The sequence below is a fragment of the Bison bison genome, unplaced genomic scaffold, assembly GCF_000754665.1.
Source record: "Bison bison bison isolate TAMUID 2011002044 unplaced genomic scaffold, Bison_UMD1.0 scf7180017864390, whole genome shotgun sequence".
Classification (NCBI taxonomy): Eukaryota; Metazoa; Chordata; class Mammalia; order Artiodactyla; family Bovidae; genus Bison; species Bison bison.
In genome coordinates, this window is record NW_011494962.1 from 8,659,044 (window position 1) to 8,676,634 (window position 17,591).

The 17,591-nt window shown below is 35.5% G+C and overlaps 1 protein-coding gene across 3 annotated transcripts in view; it reads left to right on the forward strand.

Annotated features, from left to right (window-relative positions):
* Nucleotides 1-17,591, forward strand: part of PIK3C2G (phosphatidylinositol-4-phosphate 3-kinase, catalytic subunit type 2 gamma) — a 306,650-nt gene that overhangs the window by 21,841 nt on the left and 267,218 nt on the right. Inside the window, exons 2-4 of one of the 3 annotated variants that reach the window (XM_010858753.1) lie at nucleotides 2,026-2,787; nucleotides 7,059-7,141; nucleotides 12,082-12,239. In XM_010858753.1, coding sequence (XP_010857055.1) covers nucleotides 2,107-2,787; nucleotides 7,059-7,141; nucleotides 12,082-12,239 — 922 coding nt within the window. In that variant the 5' untranslated portion in view covers nucleotides 2,026-2,106. Of the gene's footprint in view, nucleotides 1-2,025; nucleotides 2,788-7,045; nucleotides 7,142-12,081; nucleotides 12,240-17,591 lie in introns of those variants that run through there. The other 2 variants (XM_010858754.1, XM_010858756.1) reach the window with 2 other exon arrangements.

A 17,591-nucleotide genomic window follows, 5' to 3' on the forward strand; every position in this document is an offset into this window, starting at 1 on the left:
TATGGCTAGATAATGTATCTATGTGACCCATCAATTTGAATAGTTTGGAATAAATTTTATAGATTAATTTTCTATTTCACATATCCTTCTATACACATTTTATTTATATCTTCTGAAGTTCCATTTTATTTATATCTCCTGAAAATCTTTCTTGAATCAGCACAGTTTCTTGACTGAAACATAATAAATCTAACTCGTTTATGTCTCAGGTGGTTGTGGGTTTCAAGTAGACCCTTCGTGCCAATATAATAAAAATTATTTGCCATTGCAAAACACATTGATAGAAAATGGTATTTGATAGGTAATGACTATTATAATCACCTTTTAAATGTTTTTTTCCTTAACACACATATAATTGTTAAGGCAATTAATAAATCCATGTTGTTGTTGTTGTTTAGTCACTCAGGCAGTCATTCCAACCCTTTTCGACCCCCATGGACTGTAGCCTGTCCAGCTCTGCTGTCCATGGGACCTTCCAGGCAAGAACACTGGAGTGGATTGCCACCTCCTCCTCCAAATAAATCCACAAAATGACAGAAATACTTTTCAGTGTCACTTTTTTATAATTCAACTATAATTTTTCCAACATTTAAATCATTTGATCAATAAATGCAAATGAGCAGCTACTCTGAGTGAAGCAAAGCACTAAGTACTGAGTTATAAGTGAAAAGACTAACATGGCCTAATGATTTAGTGGGAAAGAAAAATGTTACATATATAACATTTATACATGTTACCCTGAGACAGTAGGAAACCACTGTTATGTACAAAGGTGATATATGGTTAGTCTCTTAAATATAACAGTATAACATAAAAATTGGATTACAAGACTCAAGAATGAATTGTAGAAAATGTGGAAGCAGTTTCAGAGAACTGCAACATTGCAGATGAGAGGATTAGAAAACTTTAGAGTAGGATTGTGACAGTGGTAGACAAAAAAGGAAGCCAGATCCCCTACAGGAACTGGTGATTTACTGGAGGTAGAAGAATGAAGGTGTGGGAAGACTCAAAGATAAAACCCTGGTTTCTGGTCTAAGAAACTGAGTGAATTGTCGGGCCATTTTCTGTCACAGAAGACTGGAATAAAAGCAGGCTTTTGGGTGAATTTTGATTTAGGTTTTGAACTTTCTCTTAGAGGTTAAAAAAAAAATTCCAAGTGGAGACAATAATAAGAATGGTCCTGTGTTAGGGTTATTGATATGTAGATGGTAATTTAAGCCATAAGAGGTATGATGTAATTTACATGCAGAGAATGATTGAGAAGAAAAGCTTTGACAAGGGGTCCAGTAGCTAATGAACAATACGGCCAGGGATTCTTGAGGAAGAGCTAATACAGAACTCAGAGAGTACAGTGTCACAGAGAGTCAATGTAGGACACAACAAGAAAATTTTAAATAAGTATAGTGAACAGAAGGGTTCAAATTTTGCAGAGAGATAAGTTAAAATAGAAATTGATAAACATCAGTTGAATTTTCTCATCAGTAAACTTAATGAAAGTTGCTTTGGGGAAGTTTGCAATTATTTAAAGAAGTTTTGGGGAGGATATGAAAGGGTCTAGCCCACCTACAAGATGACTGCTTATGGAGGGCAGAAAAAAGTTAAGACTGTATCTAGGAATGGAATAACTGCTGATCATGAAGAGACTGTTAAGTTACTTTAGCATACTAGCATGCTATAGATGATTAAATATAGAAGGAGATAATGTTGCCATGGGCCAGTGGATTTTCAGTAGAAAAGGAGTCCAAAGGGGAATACTGGCTTTCGTTCATTAAACCACCGTCATGACTGAAGTGGACTTAGTTTTCTACTACAGGAGTTTCATGCATGTCTCTGAAGTCAATACTTCCCCTTGGACTTTAATTATGTGAGCCCTGATGGATTTTTATATAACTCATGGGTTTATCTCATTTGCTATGGGGAAACTTCGAAACAATTGTCTGTATTTATTCAACATGTTTTTTTCTTGAAAGCTCTTTTATTTCTAATTAATCACATTTTTTTAATTTCCTTTTATCATTTGTCTAGGATAATTCCTATCATCTTTTATAATATCATTGAAGAGATATTTGGAGCTGAGTCAACCCTCTCAGTTACATAAAATAAAGAATGGCATATTACTGGAAAACAGATCCAAATTCCAGTGAATCACATGAAAAGCAGCAGGAGCACCAAGAATTCCCCTCCTTGAATCAACCTCTTTTTCCTAGCCTAGTCAGTCTAGGTTTTGATAATGTAGTAGAGGAGATCAGTAACAAAATCCCACTCTGTCAGAGAGAAATTGAAGAAAATGCCTTTTTTGTGCCCAGTGCACCACACTGGGACTCAAGAACACATTCATTAGATGAAATACACCAAACGTCCTTGAATGAATTCACTTCTAAAAGCTCAGAACTCTCCTGTCACCAAGTTAGGGAAACACCAGTAATTGGTTTTGGTAGGCATTCTGTGCTACCAAATCCTCAAAACATCAATAAAGGAAGCTCTTGGGGAAATCCCATAGGAAAATACCACGGTGCTGATGATTACGGATTCAGTATTTTGCCTCTATCATCTACCAGTCTGGATAAAAATAATTCACAGAGTCAACTGGAAAATGAAAATCATAACTACCATATAGGATTTGAAAGCAGCGTTCTTCCTATATACCCATTCTTGTCAACTAACTTGATGCCAAAAGAAGAAAACAAAAGCAGGAGAAATATGAACATTGTAGAGTCTTCTCTGATGCCCTTTCAAGGTTCTTCTCTACCCAGGACATGGGAAAGTACACGCCCAAAGAACACTGAGGTATGTACCATATTTGTAAACCTAAAAATATGAATTTGAAAGAATCAATCAATAATGTGCTGGGTGGATTTGGTAACAAGAGTAACTAATCTTCAGTAGGGGAATGTATTACTATTACTTTTGAAAAAATGCTTATTATTCACAAATTCCATTTTTGTGAATTAATGATTTTTTCTAAAGAAAGAGCTTTTATAATATTTTTAAAGTTCTTGTTTCATCAAAATTAAATAGTGTAGTATAATATTTACATTTTATTAAATAAAAATATCATAGTTGGGGGTTTATATGATTGTATTTTTCATTCTTACTGTGTTATTATGCACACATAGAAACACAAATGCATTTCATTACATTTATATTTTGAGTTACATTACCATGAATTAAAACATCATATTATTGGTAGGAAAAAATGGCCCTTTACTCAGAGGCTTCTAAATTACCCTGTTGGCAGGCACCATCTATTGGGAACATTTCAAGAGTAGGAAATTAAGTAATCTTTATGCAATTCATCCTGATGGGTTCATTAGTAGTTTTCCAATCATTTTAGTAACCACAAAGCCTCTTGCATAATATTTGAACACTTCTCTGCTATACTGAATCTAGAAACAAGGGAAACAAGAAGTAAACAATAAAAAGAAGAAACATTATTCCAGTTGTAATTTACAGGGTTAGACAAAAGGATTCTTCATTTATTTGACAACTATTTATCATTATTATTAAGTTATATATGATATACTAGGCATAACAAAGAAGAAAAATCCATGATACCTGAATTTAGGAATAGCATATTGTTAAAATTTACATGCAAATGAATAATGGCAACACAGTAAAATAACACAGAGGATGAGTTCATTAGAGAAGACACAACTGTGTCTGAGGCACTTGCAGAAGAAATAACACCTCAAGGGATTTGAATTAAAAGTGGATGAATTTTAGGAACCTCTACTTCTGATCATGATGGTGTAACAAGTACTAAACTTTCTCTTACCACTGAAAACAACTATCAAATTAGACAAAATACATGAAACTACTGCCTTCAAGACTGAAGAATCAGTTGAGACAGTGATCCTTGAGAGAAGAGAATCACCCAAGCATTGTTATGGTCATTCTGGTTTCTGCAGGGCTTTTTCCTGGTACTAGGTAGGCTGCTGCTAGTGGAGCCTAATCTGAGCCGCAGTACCTAAAGAAGGCTGAGTGCCAAAGAACTGATGTTTTCAAACTGTGGTGTTGGAGAAGACTCTTGAGAGTCCCTTGGACAGCAAGAAATCGAATCAGTCAATCATAAAGGAATCCATGCTGAATATTCACTGGAAGAACTGATGCTGAAGCTGAAGCTCCAATACTTTGGCCACCTCATGCAGAGAGCCAACTCATGGGAAAAGATCCTGATGCTGGGAAAGACTGAGGGCAGGAGGAGAAGGGGATGACAGAGGGTGAGATGGTTGGATGGTATCATGGACTCAGCGGACATGAGTTTAAGCAAACTCCAGAAGATAGGACAGAGAAGCCTGCAGTCCATGCGGTCGCAAAGAGCTGGACACAACTGAGCGACTGAATGACAACAGCCTCACTAAACTGAGGAGGCAGAGACGCAGTTCTAGGCTGCAAAGGAAGCTGTGATTTGCAGAGCAGACCATAGAAGAAGCTACGCAATGGATGGGATTTATACTGCAGATTGTTGGCCAAGAGATCATATTCACCACACACAAATAGAAGTTACGCAGGCCACAAGTTCTGATCCTGCAAGAGAAGACTGAGCAGAGCACTTCCGGTATTCGATTGAGATCACACAAAACTATCTCTTAAGAGCAAAAGTCGTGCTCTATAATAAATGCTCTACATACCATTTAGATGTGGCCTCACAAAAAATAAAATCAAGGCAGACAAGACCAAAGGGATCTTAACTGCCTGCCAGAGAAAAACTGTAGTTTGTAGAAACAATTCCTAATGTGTCATCTACAATATCCAATATTTAATAACAAATGCAAAAGATGTGTAAAGAATAGGGAATTCTGAACCATAATCAAGAAAATAACTCAGTGAATAGATTCTGAGATAGAACAGATGTTGGAATTAACAGACAGTGACTCGAGGAAGTTATTAAAAGGATGTTCAAGTAGAAGAAGTAATTGTGAACATAATGAATAGACAAATGAGCAATCTCAGGAGGAAACAAGAAACTGAAAAAACAAAGACTAATGGGAAATTTAGTAATAAAAGTATACCTGCAAAGAAAAAGTCAGTGGGTATGATTAAAAACATAAAGGATGATAGAGGGAAAAAACAATACTTGAAAGAAAAATAATAGAAATTATCCAAACTGAAAAAGAGAAAATAAAAGAACTTTATAAAAGTGAGCAGGACTAAGAAACTTATGAGACAAACAGTTTAACACATGGATAATTTGGAAAGCTAACAGAGAGGAAAGATGGAAAAATTCATTTTAAGAAATAATGCCCTGAATTTTATCAAACTGGGTACAAAATATTAAATTACAGATATAAGAAAATCAATATATCTCAAACTATAAATGCAAAGACAACCATATGTAGACAAATTTACTAAGACATATGAAGACCAAATTTGAAAAGATCATAAAAGGCAGCAGAGAGGCGGAAAAAATATTTCATGCAATGAAACATTTTGAAGTAAAGCATTATCTTTTCAGAAACAATGAAAGCCAAATGACAATGGAATGGCATTTTTAAAGTTTTATTTAAAAAAGAAAAGAAAAGAATTCATACTTCTGTACTCATTGAGTACATGCTTGAAATTTTAAATGAAATAAAAATATTATCATATAAACAAATGTAGAGAAAACTTAATTCACATACACACAAAAAACACCAAAGTGCTTTATATGCAAAGAAAATTATACCAGATGGAATCTAGAAAAGAACAGAACAAATGGTAAATATGTTAGTAAATAGGAAAAACTACATTAATCTTATTTTTTTTAAAGACAGCTGTATAAAGCAAAAAAATAGAATTTCATTATGAGGATTACTGTATATGTAAATAAAAAGTAAAAGACAACAAGAGCATAAAAGATGAAGGGGGTAAATGTTATTTGCTCTTGAAAGTTCTTACATTTTAAATGCAGTAGTACAGTATTAACTCTAAGTAAACTGCGAAATATTTAGGATGCATATTGTAATTTCAAAGCTAGTAAAACCACTACAAGAACAGTAAAAAAAAAAAAAAGAAAAACTAAAAATCCAACAGAGGAATTAAATGAAACAGGAGAAAAAGCAAATAGACTGAAAAAGTCAGGGAAGGAGAAATAGAAGAACAAAACAAACTAGAAGAAACGAATAGAAGTATGTGTGAACATGGCACTCTTAAACCCAACCACGTCCAGAAATATACTAAATCCACTCCAAACTAGATAAGAAAGACAAGTACTATTTACAAGAGCCAAATTTGAAAAGCATAGGTACAGATAGTTTGAAAGTAAAAAAATAAAAATATTTAACATTCAACCAGCAAAACAAAGCTTTGTGTCGTTACAAATATCAGAAAAAGTACAGTTCAAGGCAAGATATTACTAGAGAAAGAAAAGGGTCATTTCATAATAATAAAAGGATCAATCAGGAAGACATAATAAATTTCAATGCATATGTACCTAGTGACAGCTTCAAAATACATAAAGCAAAGATTTTTCTTTTAAAGTTAACCTACCCTCTGACTGAGTCATTTATGCACTTATTCACAAGAAGTGAAACACATGTACAAAAAACACTTGCATATGAAAATTAATATTTTTCTTTACAATACTCCCAAACTACAAACAACACACCTGTCCATCAAAAAGAAAATGGGTAAACAAACTGTGGAATAGTAATGAAAAAGACTACTAATAGGAAATAAAAAAGATAAACTATTTATAATGTATGACAGCATAAATTTTAAAATATGTATGATTTAAATGAAAGAAGACAGAAACACAAGAGCATATACACTTAATCTATGGTGACAGAAATGTGAATTAACAGTTACCAAATACATCTTGAGACTGATAGAAGGAGATATGGGGGAACTTTCTAAAGTGATAGAAATGTATATTTTGATTGGATAATAATATTTACAGTTGCATATATTCCTCAAAGTTCAAATATATTCCAGATTTATGTATTTTTCCATTTGTATTTTTTCAGTAAAGTTTTAAAAATAAAATTAAAAGCAGAATGGCTTTTTAAAACAAAATAAAAATTTTAGAATTGTATTTACCTTTCTCCACACAAAACTATTTTAACAGTTTTTACTTTAAGCTGACAGGTTGTTCCATTCAGCTGGTTGAAGTAGCTCAAGGCAGTAATATGAGTTTGGCATCCTTTTGCAACAAAGTAAAAAAGTGAGTGCTGCTATTTCATTCAACTTTGACATTTCTAGAACATGCATGCATTTGTCTATTTTAACATCCCTGAATTGACTAATCTTGCATATAGAATGTTAAAGCTCTATAATTTTTAACATAGTTACATGGATAAATTTATTACACAGTAGTTCATTAATCAACTTCTGGTATTGTTTCGTTGTTTACAGTAAAATTAAAATTTCCCCTGAAAATCTGCTAAAGATGAATATTTTATAACTTTGGGCTTGCTCATGCTGTTTGCTAATAGCTTGGTTTGTGGTAAATTAACTTCTCATTTAACTAGCACATAAGTGACTGACTTCTGTGGCTCTGTCCCAAACTAGCATGAATTTATCCTTCTATATATATCCTATATATATATATACTATATATCCAATAGTATATCCTAAATGGAATATACTATTTAGAACAATGAGAATACCTGCTGCTTAATAACTCAATCTTACCCTGAATGGGCTGCCAGAATACTGAACAAATGCGTGGGTGTTTGTCCACTGAGAAACAAATTTGATCACTAGGGGAGATTACCAAGAAATCACAGATCCCCTTTTTGCTAACCTAAATAAAGAACTCATAAAGGTAGATGCCTCCTTTTTAAAGACCAATCTTTCATTGATCAATGAAAATTTATATAATACCATTTCTTCTTTTGCTCAGATTTCTGAAATTTTTGAAAAATTAGTGCACTTTCATTTTAATTACCTTGATTTTTATATTTTTGGCTGTTTTAAGTGTAATAAATATACACATAAGTAAACATATTTATCAACTATAGCTGCTGCCTGCTGAATGATCATTTGGATTTAAAGATTTGAACCATTTATTTAATCATTATCTTAAAAAGCTACCTGAATGCCTAGTAACTAGTTCATGCATGAGAGAGATTCAAACGAAGAACAAGCAAGAAAAGCAAGGTCAAGTTAAAAAACCTTGTTGCCATATTGAAAGAACCAAAGGGCACACACATACAAAAAAAAAAAAAGCATTTCAAATCCATGAACCCATATTCAATCTTTAATTAATTTCTTGCTCCAGTTCACAGAAGAAAATTTTAAATGGCACTTTGGATTCCTAAATTAGGATCTTTAAAGATATCAATATTGATTCTTTCAAGAATAAGCTACCCACTGTAACAACCTGACAAGCAGTGCCAGGAACTTGACACTTTAATAAAATTTAAGACGTGATAATTTCTACTCTCGAAGCATGAGAAATAGCTCTCTTCATATCACAAGGTAATACTTGGTATAGCTCCATCAAAAAACACTTATTAGTCTCTCTCATAACTTTTTTTCCCCAAGAGAATTTAGTATGTATTCTTTGGTGAAATCTTCTTAATAGTGACATAAATATATTTTATGGGATGGTTTTTCAGTAGCTCATGGTACATTTTTAAACTCTTAGATGGAATTTTTCTCAAGAGTTTCTTTCAAAGTAACCATGAGTACTAAAAAAAGACAACCAAACAATAATAAATATTAAAGTAGTAAAAAAGAAGACAAAGGTTACGTTTACACATTTACTTTTTTTGTTTTCAATAATTTTTGTTGGCATGTACTCATATAAAATGAATTTATATATGCATAATTATTTTGTACACAAACTGTTCACTCAACAATTTTTTTGAGGACCTACTGTGTGCTGGTGTCCAAATACTTCCAAAAATATTTAGATATCCAAATATCCAAAGCTCTTTCATTCAAAAACAGACCAAATCGAATTTGAAAGACAAATTTCTTAAGACAGTCTCCAGACTTTCTGGAAAGCCCTAGTAGAATGGATTTATATATCCAATTTCATTTGTGTTTTTTCCTAGTATTTAAATAACCATACCTAAAAATGTTGTTAACATTCCTGTTACATATCCTTCAAGAGGCTCCCTAATTTATGGAATTTGGTTTCCTGTTATGACATACTTTTAAGCCATATATCTCAAGAAATATAGTTTTATGATACAATAAAATATCATAGTGAGACAGAAGACAGATGGGTCCCAAGCTATGCAGCCAGAGTTTGTCCCCTGTAGACATATACTCCAGGATAAGAGTAAGAGAGGAGTTGAGCCCTACCCAGTTAAGAGATAAAAGACCCCATATTCCTCATTCTCAATGTCAAAGAGATCTCCCCAATTACACATGTGCAGGAAGGCTCCCTGAAGGTCAAAAAGGAAGGCAGTGCCAGGGCATAGCAGGTGATGTCAATATCCAATAGCACATTTGCTAGAATCCATCTTGGCTAAGAGATGTGCCTGGACCCATGGAAGGACCCTGAGATAAACCAAATACAGACTCAGAACCAGGGAAAGCAAGATGAATGGCCAAAGGAAACTCAGAAGAAATATCCCATAAAAGGGATTCAAACTCTTGTGAGGGCATGACTTTCTCTTAGCCCATCCATGTGCCTATCCACATGTGCTCTTTTCCTCCTAATAAACACTTTACTTGTTTCACTACTTTCCATCTCTATTCAAAAATTCACTTTTACACATCTGATGGGCCAGGGCCTTGTCACTGGCCGCTGGTCACTGGTCACTGGGGGTCTAGTGGTTAGGATTCAGCACTCTCACTGTCATGGCCTGACTTCAATCTCTGGCTGGGAACTGAAACCGTGCTTTAAGCTGCTGCAGCAAAGGCCATCAGAGAGCAACAGTCAAAGTCGCTCAGTTATATCCAACTCTTTGCAACCCTATGTAGTGTAGCCTGCCAGGCTCCTCTGTCCATGGAATTCTCTAGGCATATTGGAGTGGACAGCTGTTTCCTTCTCCAGGGAATTTTCCACCCTGGGGATCAAACCCATTTCTCCTGCAATGCAGGTGAATTCTTTACTGTCTGAGTCACCAGAGCAATAGTAGATTTGGGCCCACAGTAGATGCTCAGTGAAGGTTTAGAAAAGAAAGAGTCATGAATTTACATTTTAAATTTAATTCTCTAAAATGGCAGAAGGTTAAATCATGCATGTATGCATTGAGTAGTATCTTATCATATGGTTGAATGCTAGATCATCAAACTCCTCAATTCAGAAATGGAGTAAAAACCTTTGATGGAGGGTAAAAGAAGGAAGAGTGGCCTATATGTTTATCCTAAGTAGTGGTTCTTGAACTGTAGTAGTATTGACTTATTTGGGAAACTGCTGGGAGAAAAAAATGGGGGTGGGGGTGGGAATCCTCCACTTACCTACCGAGTCAAAAACTTTGGGGATGGAATCCAGAAAACAAGGTGATCCTTATGCATGCCAGGCCCATTGGATGAACATGTACTTTTCCACTTGTGAGGTCCCTTAAGGAAGGGATGTTTTGGTAGAGTTTAAGGGTACAGAGATGGAGCTACCTCAGTGAGCCTATACTACTTTAATGCTGCATAAATTGTTAGGATGAATGTCAAGAATGTAATATATCTGATATATTACACAGAATGCATAATTTTTCATTCAGGAAAAGTACTAGAAAGTTTAGGGTTCTGCAAAATTAACAAAAAAGTAAAAATAATCCAAGATTTCATAGCCATCATCAAAAGCATTTTAAATAGCTAGTTACAAATTTTACATTATATTCTACATGTAGGCATAAAAATATAGCTCTACAGGGATTCAGCTATAATGATATATAATGATAATTATGATATATTACATGCATATATTGCTTTACATTCTACAAAAGTCTTTTATATGCCTTTTCTCACATAAAACTTTAAAGTAGATACAAATATTCTCATTTGTGCAAACAAAGAAACTGGTCAAATAACTTGCCTCTGACCATAAAACTACTGAATAAGAGAATCAGGGTTCAAACTCAAGGCTCCTGGCTCCAAGGAGAAACTATTTTGCAATTCTCTGACTCTGACACAGCAAGTAATTGTGCAGAATGTACAAATGACTTCTGAACTCAATTATTTATGTAAAATCCAAATATTTGTGTAAAATCCAAATTTTAAAGAAAATGAGCTGCCAAGAATTGTACTTACCGATTTGACACAAACAAGAGAATTTAACCATCAATAAATGAATAAATAATAAATGAGTGACTTCTGGCTTGAGAAAGGCACGAGTTCAAGCTTCAGAGGAAATGTCCATGAAGCAACTGTCACTGTTCAGGGTGAATTTTCATATTTTATGAGTGACAATGTATTCCTTTTTCATCACCAAAATGGGTTTATTTGGGAGAAGCAAAAAATTACAATTTGGGACATGTAATTACAGAAAACCACAGGCAAGTCCAAGTAAAGCAAAGGCGAGGAAAACTTTCATAAAGGAGAAGGGAAGTTGGGAGGGGCTGTTACAAAAGTCCATCAGAGGCAAACTTGTGACAGGCAAGGAAAATCTTTTCTCTTGGAAATCTGGCAAGTGGTATTATCCCCCATGGGATTGTCAGGCATTAGCCATCAGGCAGGTCTAATGAAATTTCTTTCTATGCTGTCACAAAATTCCAAGTCTGCTTGGCTGGCTGTGTAGTTGTGCACTGGCAAAAAGTTTTCCATTCAATAAAGCATTTAGAAGCATTTGCGGAACCCCTTTCATGTTCATGGACTATGTTGGGTGATGGTGGGATACAAAAATGAATTATCATAGTGTGTGTGTGTGTGTGTGTGTGTGTGTGTCTGATGGGATACAAAAAGGAATGCAATATAGTGTGTGTGTGCATTTGTGGGAGAGAAGGCAGCAATAGCAACTATTCCTCTCCCGTTTTTGCTGGACAATATATTCCTAATTGCTTTAAATGAGATGCTCCAGAGAAAACTTAAAGACCAGACATTTACAGTTGTTTTTGGTTTAACTGTAATCTTTACTAAGCTAGCCTAGCTAACAGCACTGTACCACAAATCAGCTGCTGCCTACTTTCCTATATTAAATCTTCTATTGCAAACCCTTCAAGAAGTTTCTTGAAATTTTGTCCTAAGTACTTTTTCACATATATTTTTCAGAATAAGAGAAACATATCATGCCGCTGACATGGATTCCAATTCTGGGAAGATTTGGAGCACGACTACAGCATTTCCATATAAGCTCTTTTCTAATACTAAGTTTAATATAAATATTTTTACTGATAACTCAACAAAAGGACTTCATTTTATCCCATGTGGTAAGCAATCTTGCAAATAAGTATAAAAATCTACCTAAAGCTCGTATGAGCTGCCTAGCCTTGAGCCCACAGTCTGAAGTCATTAAGAGAAGCAGTATTAGCTAGTATTTTGCCCTGAAGTGAAGTAACAGGAAAACAGCTGGAAATCTTTTAACATTTTTTTAGCTATTGTTTCAAAGAACTCTCTCCATAGCTCACCCCAGGACACCTTATTTTCCTGCTATGAAATAGCAAGTATAGCAAGTTTTTAACATATTAAAAATAAAAGCTAAATTTCAGAAAGATTCTAGAGAAAGGCTACATGTAAGTGGAAATGGCTGTTCTTATCCTTTAGAAACAACTGTTTTATTCAAAAGTAAATAAACTGGGAGATTGAAGAGACATTGATACACAGCCTGTATCTTCAGAGTAATAGTCCTGTCAGTCCAGCATAGTTAGCAGATATACTGAATCAGTCCCTGCAGATGGATCCCAGGTATCTATCTTATCAAACTCACCGGATGATTCTTATTCCCTAAAGTTTTAGAATCTCTTTAAGTTGTTTAATATTTATTTCACTGTTACAGTCAACCTTTTTGCAAAACAATTTTGTTCTTCAAACAACCTTTGTTTTACTGTTTCTACCTATCAACTGCTGTTCCTTGACAAATTGTTGTTGTTCAGTTGCTAAGTCATGTCTGACTCTTTGCAACCCCATGGATGGCAACACATCAGGCTTCCCTGTCCTTCACTATTTCCTGGAGTTTACTCAAACTCATATGCATTGAATCAGTGATGCCATCCAACCATCTCCTCCTCTGTTGTCCCCTTCTCCTCCTGTCTTCAATCTTTCCCAGCATCAGGGTCTTTTTGGCTCTTCACATCGGATGGCCAAAGTTAGTGGAGTTTCAGCTTCAGCATCAGTCCTTCCAATGAATACTCAAGGTTGATTTCAATTTTTTCATTGAAGTAGAAGTGTTAGTCACTCAGTCATGTCCGAATCTTTGTAACCCCATGGACTGTAGTTTCATTATGATTACTAGATTTTTGTTGTTGTTGTTGTTGTTTTTTCTTTCTTACTCTAGCTAAGGCTCCAAGTTAGTACAGATGACTGCAAACATAACGATATTATGTAGGAATATTAGGATTATCTGGTTTGAAACTAGCAGAAACCAACTCCTGCTGATATAAGTTAAATAATTTTTTTTTAAGGATTACAGGTATTTCTTTAGCATTTAGGAGTAGGAATTCAAAAAACATTTGGGAAGAAAAATCTGATGTACAAGCAGTCCAAAATCCCTGTATGTCTCTCACCTTATCTCCTCTCTGTAAAACTGTTTCTTATGTTTCTCTTACTTTCTGCTGACTCATTTCCCTTACTTTTCTGAAACACATGGAAAGCCAGGCTCAAGCTTAAAAGTTATTTGGCCAGCTACCTTAAGAAAGTTCAATCTCTAAAGAAAGTTCAATCTGTTGGATCTGTTACCAAACTCAGGTTTGGCTGCTCACGGCTAAAAACCAATAATCAGGAGGAATTATTGAAGGTGCTTTAATCAGAAAAGCCGGCAATCTGTGGAGAAGATGGACTCATGCCCCAAGGCCACTCCAAAGATTCTGCTCAGCCCTGACAGTTTTTGAAGGGAAACAAGTGGGGGAAGAATCTCAGTGAATCGTGGAGGCAGAAGGCTGGGTTCTGCATTGTTCTCTGTTCTGTGCAGGTTGACTGACTCTCTCTTCAAATGTTCTTGTCCCTATGATATGCCTGCAGGATTACTTAGGGGACTGGTGGTGGGTAGAGAGCTAGCCATTCTTTAACTACTTAATTAGGTTCTTTCAAAGTTACAGGGGAACAGAAATGGACAAAGAGAAAAGGGGCAAAAGAGCTGCTTTCAGATCCACTTCCCAGTTTCTGAAAGCAGGGTTCTGATTGGACCACCAAGGTCAATGCAGTGTTGCACCTTGATCCAATCAGAATGATATCTGAGTAATGTTGACTTCAGTGGCTGGAGAAGAAGAAAGAATTATGAACTAGGGAGACCACTCCTGATCTTCCAGTTTATAATATTTAATTTCCAATATTGGATTTGGCAAACCAGAGGCCATTTTTGACTTTTACAAGAAGTTTCAGTAAAGTGATTAGGCCACTGTGTTAAGTGTTAGAAATGTACAGTGGTAAAGAGGATGTCTGTGGCCTCAAAGATACTAAGAGTGTTTATAAGAAGGAGGAGCAGGAAGGGATGAATTAGGAGAAGGAGGAAAAAGTAGAAAGGGAGACAAGACACATTTATGAAAATATACAGAGTAGTGTATGCTACTCTTAGGAGAAAAACTTTTCCTCTGCCCATTTAAATTTGAAGTGGGATTAGGACTGTGACATAATTGACAATAAACAGATTAACAAGGCAAAAGACAAGGTTTCTTTACACAGTCATGCAGGGGTTATTCATTAATGAATGACCTGCTGAAACTCAGAGGTATACATTTATATAACAGCATAATATAAAAATGTGTGCAGGGGGAGGTATTTAAAGCTTAAGCTAGAAAAAACAATAATTATATATCTTTTTATGCTAGTGGATGGGCAGTCTGTCTCCTTCCTGGAATTTGCAGGAAGCTCTCTCAGAAGGAAATTAATAGCACCTGTATTATGAGACTTGGCTTTATTCAGATAAGAAAAGTACAGATAAGATTTCAAATGTTTTCATTTTAAACTAATTTTTACGCCAAAACTGTGATCCCTTCACTACTTTATATTAGTGCTTTACCAATAATATAGATAGAGGATGAGATGGCTGGATGGCATCACCGACTTGATGGACATGAGTTTGGGTGAACTCCAGGAGTTGGTGATGGACAGGGAGGCCTGATGTACTGCAGTTCATGGGGTTGCAAAGAGTCGGACACGACTGAGCAACTGAACTGAACTGAACTGAATAATATAGATGTACTCTAAAGAATAAAAATCTGAAGAGCATTTCAAGAATGACCAGTAAAAAACAGAAGCTGTAACGAAATCTAGACAGAAAGAGGAGGAGACAGTGAGAGATTCTCATCCAAAGAGAATTCTGTTTCCCCCAGAGTGAGAAAATAGAATCCTTCTGGAGGAGCAGGTGTTTTGAACAAGGTCGTCTCTGCTTCTACAATCTTCAGCTATCAATTCAGTGAAGAAGATACCCTGTCTTTTTTTCCAACTCCAAAGTTATTCTAAAGCCAGTGTCTTTACTTTCTAAATTTAAATGACGCATAGTTGGAACTGTATTAGGAAGTCATTTGTGACCTGTAAAGTGATAGAAGCCAGTTTGCAAAGATTAAAGAGTAATTGAGAACTATTGGCAGCAGTTATGTACTCTGTAAAGAAATTTGGCAGTAATGAGAAGGTATAAATTAAATAAATAAATAAGATACTATCCTTAAGGGAATATAATGGAAGAAGAGTGATTTTATTGGAATATTAAATAGAAAAAGACTATTTTAAAGAAAAGACAAAAGCATCTTTAGAGTGGGGAATATTACATAAGAGAAGGGCTTTAAATCGATGATACTAGAAACCAGTGATGGAAGAATCATATGTGAAGAAGTTAGATTTAATAAAAAGCAGTGATACTCCAGCTCACTGGAAAAGACCCTGATGCTGAAAAGATTGAGTATAGAAGAAGAAGGGGATGACAGAGGATGAGATGGTTGGATGACATCATCGACTCAACAGACATGAGTCTGAGCAAACTCCAGGAGATAGTGAAGGACGGGGAAGCCTGATGTGCTGCAGTCCATGGGGTCGCAAAAACTGGACATGACTTAACACTAAGCAAAACAACAGTGATACTTTTACATCAAAAGAGATGTAAAGGGATCGAGAAGGACGCATAAAAACTAGATTTAAGCTGCAAAGTAGCATAATTTAAAAAGTCACAAATGGGTCTTCACCTTTTCAATATGGTAGGCAATATGGACAACAGATTGAGAAGGGTTGTATGAAGTTGGCAATTATGAGAAACTGGGAAAAGGATCATATTAGCTGCCAAATTGAAGATACAGGTATAAAATCTCCTTAAAGTAAACCATGGTACTTGTTGGCTTACAATATGGATGAAAAGTTTAACTTACAGACACTTAACTATTTGGCTTCAAGGAGAAAAATGGTAATTTCAGATACAGACATGCTGAATTTGAAGTGATAATGAGACATCCAAAGAGTAACATGAGTAGTAGAAGACCTGACACCAAAGCACAGAAGAGGAGTAACAGTTAGAAATTAGCTTATGGAGTCGTTCATGTAAACTGCAACAACTGACTGTAGTGAAATAATGAATTCATACATACTATGAAATAGCATAGGCCATACAGTCCTGGAAATGGGAAAGTCAAATTAATTAAAATAAACTGGAGTCTTCGGAAATATTTCCCTGCCATTTTACATTGGCATTGCTCTCCCCTTCTTTTCAAAGCCTTTCTAGTCTTGATTTTGCTTGTGGCTATATTTTCTCTAGCTTCAATTCATAATATTTCAGTCAATATTACCAAGCAGTAGCACATATAAGATACTCTCTCCTATGTCCGGGCATTTCTATAATCTCTAATTCCTTGATGATCGCTACCGTTTGTTTCTCTAAACATTTTATTGATAAAAGCTTGATCTCCCATAAAATACACTTTTAAATCCAGCATTATATGCTTCCTTTTTTTCTTCATGGAAAGTTCAATAATACCATTTATACTATGTTTTGTTAGCCAGTCTGTGACAAAAACCTTTCCCAATAGTTTGGCCATAAAAGAAGTCACATCAATGTAAACACATAATTATAAGTAAAACTCAACTTCAGTTCAGTTCAGTTCAGTCACCTAGTCGTGTCTGACTCTTTGCGACCCCATGAATCACAGCACGCCAGGCCTCCCTGTCCATCACCAACTCCCGGAGTTCACTCAAACTCACGTCCATCGAGTCATTGATGCCATCCAGCCATCTCATCCTCTGTCGTCCCCTTCTCCTCCTGTCACCAATCCCTCCCAGCATCAGACTCTTTTCCAATGAGTCAACTCTTCCCATCAGGTGGCCAAAGTACTGGAGTTTCAGCTTTAGCATCATTCCTTCCAAAGAACACCCAAGACCAATTTCCTTTAGAAAGGACTGGTTGGATCTCCTTGCAGTCCAAGGGACTCTCAAGAGTCTTCTCCAACACCACAGTTCAAAAGCATTAATTCTTTAGCGCTCAGCTCTCTTCACAGTCCAACTCTCACATCCATACATGACCACTGGAAAAAACATAGCCTTGACTAGATGGACCTTTGTTGGCAAAGTAATGTCTCTGCTTTTCAATATGCTATCTAGGTTGGTCATAACTTTCCTTCCAAGGAGTAGGCGTCTTTTAATTTCAT